An 11,003-nucleotide genomic window follows, 5' to 3' on the forward strand; every position below is an offset into this window, starting at 1 on the left:
TGTTGTTTGTGTATGGCTGTCATATGCTCCCCCAAAATTGCATTTTCATATGACTTTATACTATTTGGTAAAGATGATTCATTAATTATATAAATGTGATTTACTTTTATGTCTTTGCAAAGTTTCCTTATAAATATATTAAGCTAACTCTCTTTGACAGATCATATATCCCATTTTTGATGTTGAATATTGTCAACTACTGCTTCTGTATAGTACACAAGAATTAGGTGACCCTTAGAGATAATGAATTTCATGACTTTAAAATTCATTGTGGTTCCAGCCCCACGCATAGCTGTATAGATACTAAATATTCAAAGATAACTTACTGAAGCTTGTTCACAGAACTAAGCTTTCCCCTGATATCTCTCCCTCCCCCATAGCCCCCCTCAAAAATGTCTGGAAGCATTATCCCAAATGGTCTCCAGGATTTAAATAACAATATTTTTAAAACATTTAACACCACAATAGGGAATTTGTTGGCATGACACGAACAATACGGTTACTCCAGATGCTGTATTCAAACTGTATGGGCCCATTGAAAAAATAGATATAACCTAAAAGAAAAAGACCAAAAAGAAAATTTCAGAGTTTGAAAATAATGTTTTACTCTAGCTACTTTTAAAAGCCCAATCTGTTAGCTTCATTTTTTTTAACATTCCAGTGTTTATCTTTATAAATACCACTAATGTTTTAATATATTGCTTATAATTTAAAGAGGGGGAAAGGTATAAATGTCTCCAGCTCTCTTAAACTGTCACCAGAAATTAATTGCTGTATTGGCAGGAGTTCCAGTTTTGATGGTTGAATTATTGATATTGGTTATTTTTTGTAAGTTAGAGATAACATCTCTTTCCATAATTCAAGCAAAAAATCATTATATAGCTATGATTATTGGTCTTCATATATAAATTACTCCCCACTCCACCCCTGATTTGAACTATACTTTTTGCATCTTAATATCTTTAAATTTAAGGTAGTGTTTAAGATTTGGCATCTTTTATTCATAGAATTAGCAGTCATTAAGTAAAATTCTCATTTATTCTAAGCATATTAATTTTTGTTTGCTGTCTGTGTCAGTAGTCACACAAGAATGAGTAATCCCTTAACTGTCAGACATTTATCAGCACATCTAAGTTCTGTGTAAAATTCCTTTATAAGGAAATTATTTCAAGAGGCTACAGAAGCCCTCCATTAAGGTCAGTTCAATGGAACTAGTTACCATTTTTCTCGAAGACAGCATCTACTTTATCACCAATTCCTGGGAAGTCCTCTTCTATTAGTCTGGGGTAGTCTTTATGCATCATATGGTTAGTTTCATCATAGCTATTTAATAAGAAAAAGAAACTCTTGAGTAGGTCGTAGGTAAACTACTTTAGAAATAATACAATGGATATAATGGCAGCTTTCAAAATTGACAAAAGTTTCAAATTTTTAAGTCCATTTGAAACAACCAGTAGCTTTTTAAAATTAGGAATTATAATACTGAGTATACAATGGATACCTGGTGAGGTATTTTGACTTGCCTAAAGACCATCTTTGTAAAGACAGTTATAAGCTCATTTCCATTTCAAAATTTGTATAGCTGCTATAAAAGTATATTATTAGGAAAGTGTTCTTAGAGTGAAATATATGTTTATGCATTGAACTATTATCTGTTGAGCTCCCACTATGTGTAAGACAACTTGCTAAGTGCAGTAACGGATGCCAAACTATTTAAGGTTCAATTTCTGGACTAAAAAGTTATAGAGGCATACAGTGGAAATAAAACTAGGAAGGGGAGCACAGTTTTCCCCTCTCATAACTTTATATTCCATACTCTTCTTCCCCTGCACATACTCACACCTTAGCCAACAAAACACACTCTGAAATTAACCTAAGAGAGCAGCTTCCTGTGATGTAATATTCTTACTGTTATTGATGAAAGTTTTTTATATTTTTGAGGTATTTTTCAATAGATAAAAAGTAAGAACCACTGCACTATCAAGAAAGCTAAGACATATACACACAAAACTGCAACATTAGGCAATAGGGGCTAAACATCATGAGAGAGTAAACATGAGATGTCATGGGAGTTACATGAGAAGGGAGATAATTTTGAATGGGGTGATCAAGAAAGACTTTCAAGTTAACTTTAAACAGTGGATGGAATTTCAAAAGACAGAGATGTAGGGAAAGACCTCTAGCAAAGAAAATTGCATAAGGGAAGGTTATGGGGAGATAAAAGCACAGTGCATTTGAGATATGATAAGCAATCCATTTTGACTGAGCCATAGACCTCATATAAGGTAAAGGGACTGGAACACTAGTGCAGGTAGAACCTGGCAGTAATATTTAAAGTGGTAAGTGTCATTATCAGAAATAAAGAAGCCAAAACGTAAAGATGATATGTAAGAGTGTGTATGTGTGGGTACACATGCATGCATGAGTGTATATATATGTATATATATATATTATATATATATATATAATGAGTGTATATATATGTGTGTGTGTGTGTGTGTGTGTGTGTGTGTGTGTGTGTGTATAGAGGGAGTAAAGTTACCATTTAAAATATTTCAACTATTGTGTACCTATGAGATAATCATCCCTGAATATAGACATGGATTTGGGCTCATAAATATTGCCAATGTCAATGCTGCCTTGAGCTCTACATGTGTTTTCGATATTCCTGTTCTACTTGTTCTTCAGAAGGAGCTGGCTTCACAAACTACAAGCCTAGCAGCTTCCTGGCCAACCTCTCCGATGAATCAACAGACTAGAAATTGTGGCCTTCTCTTGCTCAGTCTTTTCCTGTACCTATTCTTGTGTCCTCTCTGGCCACAGAAGATGGAGCTCCATGTAAATTAGGAGAGGATGACAAGAAAGAGAATCCAGGAGAAAGATTACAAGGAATTAAGATGTCAAAATAAGAGAGAGAGTTTTGCCATGGTTGTAGTACAACAAATGCCTAAGAAAGAGAAGAGTGGCCCAGAAAGGGCAAGAATTATATGTGTATTTTCAAGAGGGCTTGAGACTTTTAAATACCTGTGTTAAGAGCCACCTGCTGGAGCTGGCATGGAAGAGAATGAATGACGGGTATGACATTTACAATACTTCATGAGATAATTTTAAGTAGCAAGGGATTTTCGAGACTCACTTTGCCTCTATGATATAAGATGATGGGTCAGTAAATATGGCTGCCATACCTCCAGACTTGGTTTCCTGAGAAGAAGAGCGTCTTCTCTGTATCCTCAAAGTGAACGGCCGCACTTATCTTTTTAACCTCTTTTGGAAATCCCAGGTCGGATATTTTTCTGGGATAACCTTCCAGAATATCATAACCATTAAGAGCCCAAAATTTTCTGCCTAGAATAAGTAAAAGAATTGTTTTATTATTCAAGGGAATCTATTAAAACTCACATATGTAGATATTTAACAAAGAAAGACTCATTTTACACATTTAGAAATAAATTAGTCAGTGTTTGTGGTCACCATGTTTATGAAACACAGAAATATGCACATTCTTCAAACAAACAAAAAAAAGGATTTAAGATGCCAGTTTCCTAACTGTAAGTATAGCCCACCAAATATCATGATTAGTTTGACAATTTGTTACCTCTGAATATTAAGTTTGGAACTGGGTGAAAAATACATTAAGATTTCTGTATGAATAAGCAGCACAGTAGGAATAGGAAATTAATTTGAAAACTCAAATTTTATACCAGTAGAAAATTATTTTCTTCTCTAAAAAGTGACTTCATTATAGCTTTATTATAATAGTCAAACAATAGAAACAATGTCAGTAAAATGCTATGTAGCCATTATAAATTATGATCACGAAGCTGGAATAGCAATTTGGGAACCTATGTCAAGTAGAATATTAAAATGTATATACATTATGAATATAAATATTTAAAATATGTATTTCATATGGTGAAAGACTAGAAAATAAAGTGATAAAATAAAATAAGTTGACTTTTCAGAAGGGGGAATTATGGATAATTTTTTTCAATTTTTAAAAATGTACATTGTTATTACATTTGCTTAGTAAATAATTTTTAAGAGGAAATAAGAAAAAAAAACTGACATGATTGGTGTGAAATAAAGAGTGGATATGATAAGTAATAATGTAGACTTTTTACTTGTCAAATTTGGGGACACTTGGTAGAAAGGTTTCAGGTGCTTTCTGGTTCCCATTTTGTTATACTTGATTCTTAATTTAGGTGTATTTTTGACAACAATCATTTTATTAAGTCTCTGGTAACATCAAGTTCATCACTGCCTGCTCTGGACATGTGGGAGGTCCCACTGGTGGAAAGATTACCTCTAAAGATGAAGATAAGGTCATGGGAAGGGTGCTCATATGCAGCATCAATACGGTTGGGAAGTTCTGGCCAAAAGGATTTTGTTAAAAACAGCTCTGCGTCAACCTGCTGAGGATGCAGACGCCAGAAGAATCTAACACAAAAGTAAAAATGCAGAGTTTGCCATCATTTTTTCAAGTGCAATATGTCTATCCTGCTAGCCACCTTTCTCCACATCAATACAGGTAAGTTAGACACAACCACTCCCTAGCACCCGTGACGGTGAAAGATTTCCACTTCCCTTAAGTGCCAGTTAAACAAGCTGTTGCTATCTTAACTCTATCCTAAATTATTGAAGTCTAAAATCTCACAGAGCCTTTGTGAAGGCTCCAAGTCATTTGTGGGCTGGGACCATGCTTTGTTCAATTTTGCATATCTTTTAAGTGGCAAGCAAATGTGCCAGGCACTGTGTTGGGCTCTGGAAAGAAAACATGAGTGACACAAACTATGCTCCCAAGATCTCATGGCCTGGGGAAACTGATATATGAGAAAATACTGGAGCCCAATGAAATTAGAGCTATAGTAGAGGAGGTAGGAATGCTATAGGATCACAGATGAGGGAACAATTAATTCATTGAATAGATGAACAAATGAACAAATAAGGATATTAAAACAATATCAAAATTAAAAATTAGTATTTCATTTTTCGTCACCTATAGATTTAGGTTGTACAGTGCTTCCTCTCTTAAATTCCAACATATGTTACCAGAACCAAAGTTTTTTCATATCAAAAGGAATTCATGTGGAATTATGAGTAACAACTTACTAACATGGTAATTGATTTCAATAACTGCATTTTAAAATAAATAAATTGTATTTCTATATTTACTTTGTAAATATGTCTTTATAAGAAAAACTACAACCAAAGATGTAAAAGGAAGCTATACAATGCCAAGATTATCCATTGAAAAGTAAAACATTTATCCATCAGTTATTTACTTCCTCTCATATATGTAAATAAACTACCCAAAGTTCTATTATTTTCACTAACTTCACCTTTCTTTGGAAGTTTGACCACATGTTTTGGCAATTTGAAGACATGACCTCACAAATGTTTGTTACATGCAGGTTTTATAAAATAATACAAAGAGTACCTGTCTTTAAAGATCATTGTTTCTCCTCGGAGACTGGTAATGGCATCAAGGGATAAGGAAGGATCACATTTGTCTGGCGTTTTGGGATGTTTAGGGTTGGGGTCTTCATCTCCTGGACCTGCAGTCATGAAATGAGTGAAGGAAGTTACTGAGGATGACCTGATTCTGCCAATGGAGAGCAGAAAGGGCAGTAAGTCCTGCCACCAGTACATAATTCTCCAAAGAACCTGTAATCCTACTTCCTTCCTCCATGGTTACCAAGTTCTTGCCTACAGGACTTCTCCTTCTGTTTTCATCTTTCAAGACCCTTGAGAATCATCTCAGCTACAAATTTAGCTTTCTTGAGGTTGGTGATAGAAATGGGGTGGCGGGGGGTGGGGAGAAAAAACTTTGAGGAAACTTTCCCCATGCTTTGCACAACCTATTGACGGGCTTCGCTTGAGAAACACATTCCTCTCAAAGCCATTTCTGGCGGCATGTTGTCTCTGTGGCAGCCCTCATTTGGGCTCTTTTTCTTGCCTATTTTATCAGCTGTCAACATCAGCTCATGTTGCTTTACCAGTTGACCACATCACAGCTGCATCTCAGTGAAAAGCTAGGTCTTCAGCCATTCTGGTATGACCGGCCGCATGTTGGGAACTGTTCCACCAGCTCACATGAGTGCAGAAGAGGTGCAGTAAATAAAATAATTCTAAACTTATTTTTCTCTAAATAGGTCCTATTAGTTCTATCATTAAGTTCCTCAGTCAAGATATTGTAGAAATAGTAAAAATTGCAAAATTCTTGCCTGTGCCTACACTAGCTGCTGTAGTAGATTTAAATCCAGAAGGGAAAATAATAGGTTGAGGTGGCCTGAGCTAGTTTTCTGAGCTCTGTGTTCTAGAAGTGTTTACACTGATGACTGTGTACTGTGGTTTTACTTCTATTTATGGTAGGTACTTTTGCTTGTTTGGGTTGAAGTTTAATTATCTTGTAAATATTATTGAAAATTTGGAAGAAAAAAAAGGAACAGATTCTTACAAATGGTCACTGTAGATGTTGGTTAAAAACTAACACAGGCCACTTGAATGGATTCTACTGTGGCAAACAGGAGTAGTTGAAAGAATACCCAGATTTTGTAAACGCTGGTTAAAATCTCACTTTCTCCCTGTATAAGCTGGGTGAAAGCTATCCCAAAAGCTGTGTTACTATCCAGCTGTGTTTCACCCAGCTGTGCTGCTATCGATACACTATTTAAACTCTACAGGCTTAGTTTCTTCATTGGTTAAATGGTGAATAAAATATTTCTTTCTGATGTCAGAAGTATTGTGAGGATATCAAATGTACCTTACAATGTATAAAATACAAACATGGGGAGTTACATTCTGCAAAAACTTTGGAGAATGGAATATTTTCTACCTGAGCAGGTAGTTTGATTTGGAAAGAAAAAATGAGCGTGTTTCTCCAGGTTTTAATAACAAAACCAGGACAGCAATATTGGTAATGGTAAATTCACTAATAATTTAGAAAATAAATGTATATACCTCTTCTGCTGTTAAACGGATAAATTAATAGTTACCATATAGAGACTGGATCCCTTGTACATCATCATCAGGAAGTATAAAGTGGCTTTTGCCCGTGTAGGTATATATGGGAAACATGAGTGCCCCTGGGTCCTTGGAGTGGTCAAGACCTAAGGAATGGCCAAACTCATGGGCAGCAACAAGAAACAAGTTGTAACCTGTAAGAAAACAAAGAAACTGAGAAAAAAAGTCCTCCAACGACCAATTCACAGAATAAATATTATTTTGTTTATTATTATTATGTCACCATTTCTCTTTCTTGGCTATTTAACTCACTTTTTAAAGTTAATATTCAGTGTCTTAAAGGAAGATTTAAAACACTGATTTAATCATTATAAATAATTTGGTGTTCTCTTTGATTATAGCTGCCTACACAGAGTACCAACACATTGATTAGTAATCAAAAACGATTTATTGTGAAGACACTAGTAATCCTGATTTGCTCTTTGTTTTCTCATGTCAGGTGAGGAAAGTAGACAGTGATGACTTTAACTGGAAACTCATGGGAAAAAATATAGGATGATACATATCTACAGTACTGCCTAGAACATCATCTAAACCAGAGGCAGCATCCAAAGGTATAATGACCAAGCATAAAGGATGCATTAAATAGGATCTCCGAGAATCTACTTGGGAGCAAATTCCAACCAAATGATCCTTTCCAGAATATCTCTAGACTCTAGAATTTAAAGAAACAGAAACTCTGGACATGATTGGCCAACTTTCCTCTATTCTCGAAGACTACTATGTCACTGTATTTACACTAATTCCTCTAGTCACTCTTTCCACCAATTATTGAGCCTCCTAATACTGGTAATTTAAATTGGAAAAAAATAATAAAATATCAAAAGAACAGATGAAAGCTGGAGTCAATGGTTTCAATTTGACCTTGAATACCCTTTGCTCTCATAGCCTATGCATGAAGAAAATGTATAACAAACTTAGTGAATTGTGCAGACCATAAGAGTGATCAAAGTTCATGATAATCTGAATAACAATAATTCTTCATTGAAATAACTAGCAGTGGGTATCATTCTTGGCCTTCAGCTGAAAAATTAATCCTGACTTATGGATGTTTTCATTCATTTTACTTAAATTTTTCAAACCCAGAATTTATGCAGGAACCAAAAACTGAAGCTTACTGTGACTATGTCTTAACAATACTACGTGTTGTTCTTTCTTCCTAAAATCATTCCTACCTGCTAAATATTCAGACCTTAAATATATAAATTCTCACCTTCCCTTCCAAAGACAGATTGGAGATGTATGCATTGAGACATTGACTATTCAAGGCCCAGTTTTACTTCTTGGAAAAATAATTCTTTTTATATTTAAATGAATAATAAAAAGTAGCTGTTTTTGAAGACTACCCTTTAATTGTCACAACTAAGAGTCCATATAGCTCCAAAATTAAGTCCTAGTTGTGATAATCCTGCTTTTCTGCCTAAATTAATATTCCCAATCCTTTTGAGCCTTGAAGACTCAACTACTGACTGAATTCACTCAACAGTCAGTTTCATTTTGCTCTTGTAAATATAATTTAATCTGTTTTGTCTCATGCTTTCTCAAGTAAGGCACTATATTGATTTGTTAGAATGGTATTTGTAAAATCAGTGATGCAGACAAGTCTAAAACAAGTAACATATAATAGAGAACAGAAATTTGACTGGACTTGTGCCATTAATATTTCTACAAGGGAAAAAACTATTCCAACTCACATCCAACTCATTTACGATCTACATATTTAGCCCTAATAGTTTTTAGATTTATATTTGTAATAAACTGTACTTCTTCAACATGTCAAAGGTAATCCACAATAACAGCACCTTCGTTGACAGAAAGCATTCTGATCCTGTTTCAAAGTTAGCTAGTATCCCTCGAGCCACTAGACTTAGTAGATTTTGCTCATTTTTAATGTTTCATATTAGCTTATAGAAATGTCACTTGTAGAGACTAATAAGTAGAAGATTATCATACTTGTTAACTTGGAAAATAGAATCAAATACCAAATATAATTTACAGTATGCTTAAACTTCTTATTAATGGGTTAATGGTCTAATCTAATCTGATAATCATGAATTATATCTTTATAAGAAATACTACCTTTGGAACTACTTGTCCAGGTTTCATCATCATCAAAATGGGCATCTCCTCCATAATTTGGTCCAGGAGGAAAAGCGTGAGCCAATAGACCAGAGGGTCCATCAAATGGGTAGAAGTCACCATGCTCTATACACAAAAACAAGAGTTAAGACTCTAATTATATGAAGTAGTGCCTAGCACAGGTGCTTAATGAATTTTTGTTGAATTCTATAAAAATTAATGAATAACTGAAAGAAGGAATAAAAGAATGGAGCCAATTAAGGAGCAGAATACACAAAGTCTGCATCATTACCTTTAGTTCCAAAAGAGATCATGATATCCGCAGTGCCATTTTGAATTCTGATAAAATTCAGAGGTGTCACATCAGACCAAACTTTGAAGGCTTTTTTGAATGCCTTTTCAACTTCATAATGAGTCAAATCAGGGGTATAATTCACAATTCTATTCAACAGAGAAAGTTTCCATCAAATTTTCGGAAGGTAAAAGCTATTTTAGAATATATTTTCTTGGAATACTGCTTTTCTACTCAAAATGCAATGGCTCCTTTAAAAGTTCTACTAAACGTCCATTGTTTCCAAGAACGTATTAATTATGATGCCATACAAAGACTATAAAATGAAAAATTCAATCAGATATTTGAGTATCTCCAAAGATTTGACCATTTGACATCTTAAAGTATTTAGATGTTTAATATAACTTATACTGCATGCTAAAAGTTCTGTATCACTGTAACCTAAACAAATGAAATAGTTCTGTAAAGTTCATAGAGAATGAAACTCTCCATTTTTAGCACTGTTATAATAAATATGCCTGATTACTGCATCTCTGCAAATTGCCTTGAAACTACTTTTACTTCTATTTTGATTTCATATCTGAAAGAAATAAATTGAGATTTGCAATGAGAAATAATGCTGGGTTAATGTAACCATAATAGATGTTATGAGATATTCTCATCAACAGTATTAAAGTTATTCCTGGACATACTTAACTTCCAGTTTAATATCTAAGGCCTATGTAAAATAATGGGACCACACGTGTTCTGTCACCTGTAGCTTGTGCTGAAAATTAGACATCTGATACTGAAAAATATAACAAATATTAAAGAAAGATAGTCTATGATTTACCTGTAGGTTAAGTTCATTTTGGACCATTTGAGAGTTCGAGGAAAAACATTGTATTCACCCACATCAGGGACCCCACATCTTGGTTTTTTCATGATGTCTAAGGTGTTATCATCAAGTCTGCCAGTCACCTCTAAGCCGAAAAAAGACTGCATTTCTCTCAGCCTGTCAACCACAGAGCTTGCTGCCGTCTTCTTCAGGATTCCAGCAGGATTCAGAGGATAGTAGTATGATTTCAGGTAATTCTAGGAAAGAGACCACAATGATCCTCTTTTAAAAGAAAAGGACATTTATGAGATGTATCACACCACTGGGGTTGGCAAAATACTCTACCTCTGCAAACTGGAAGTCTTCCTCGGACAAATCGTCAGAATCTTCATCATTGGGAAGAGGCAGGGACCAACAGTGAGTCCAACTCAAGAAGAGGAAGGCAGCCAGGACGCCTGGGTACATCTTGAGTGGTTGTGCCTGGAGGCTGCTGCTTTTCCACAGACAAGTACCTTTACTTTTATAGGCCTATGATGGTGAGTCATCATTTGTGGACAAGTTTCAACTTCCTAGTCAGTTAAAGGTAAACATGCTTACATGGGGACTTTTTTTCCTCCCAAGAAGTGTGGTTTCTGGTAGAATTTGAGGGAAATATAAAATAAGGCCTTCTCTCATTTCAGCAGGGTCTCAAAAACCATCTGGCAAAATAACGGCCTCAGCATATTTATGGCTATTGTGGGAAGAGTAAAATTTTCACTTCACTTGGCAAAAATATTTTCCTCTTTGTGGGAA

The 11,003-nt window shown here is 34.8% G+C and overlaps 1 protein-coding gene across 1 annotated transcript; it reads right to left on the minus strand.

Moving 5' to 3' along the window:
* Positions 1-453: 453 nt before the first annotated feature.
* On the minus strand, positions 454-10,676 carry MMP13 (matrix metallopeptidase 13). The gene is made up of 10 exons (XM_030835059.2): positions 10,557-10,676; positions 10,227-10,468; positions 9,395-9,543; positions 9,103-9,228; positions 6,996-7,157; positions 5,438-5,555; positions 4,304-4,437; positions 3,186-3,345; positions 1,220-1,323; positions 454-554 (listed from the first exon to the last, which is right to left on the minus strand). The coding sequence occupies exons 1-10, from the start codon at positions 10,674-10,676 to the stop codon at positions 454-456; spliced, it is 1,416 nt and encodes a 471-aa protein (XP_030690919.1).
* Between the last annotated feature and the right edge of the window lie 327 nt (positions 10,677-11,003).

This window comes from Globicephala melas, chromosome 8 (assembly GCF_963455315.2).
Source record: "Globicephala melas chromosome 8, mGloMel1.2, whole genome shotgun sequence".
NCBI lineage: Eukaryota > Metazoa > Chordata > Mammalia > Artiodactyla > Delphinidae > Globicephala > Globicephala melas.

What these genes read in the sequence shown, in the direction of transcription:
- MMP13 (XM_030835059.2), bottom strand. Translation starts at nt 10,676, where the DNA reads ATGTACCCAGGCGTCCTGGCTGCCTTCCTCTTCTTGAGTTGGACTCAC. An exon ending in TCAGGAAACCAAGTCTGGAG is followed by an intron (nt 1,324 to 3,185) that starts GTATGGCAGCCA and finishes CTTATTAAATAG; the next exon opens with CTATGATGAAACTAACCATA. An exon ending in TGCTGTCTTCGAGAAAAATG is followed by an intron (nt 555 to 1,219) that starts GTAACTAGTTCC and finishes TTTTTCTTTTAG; the next exon opens with GTTATATCTATTTTTTCAAT.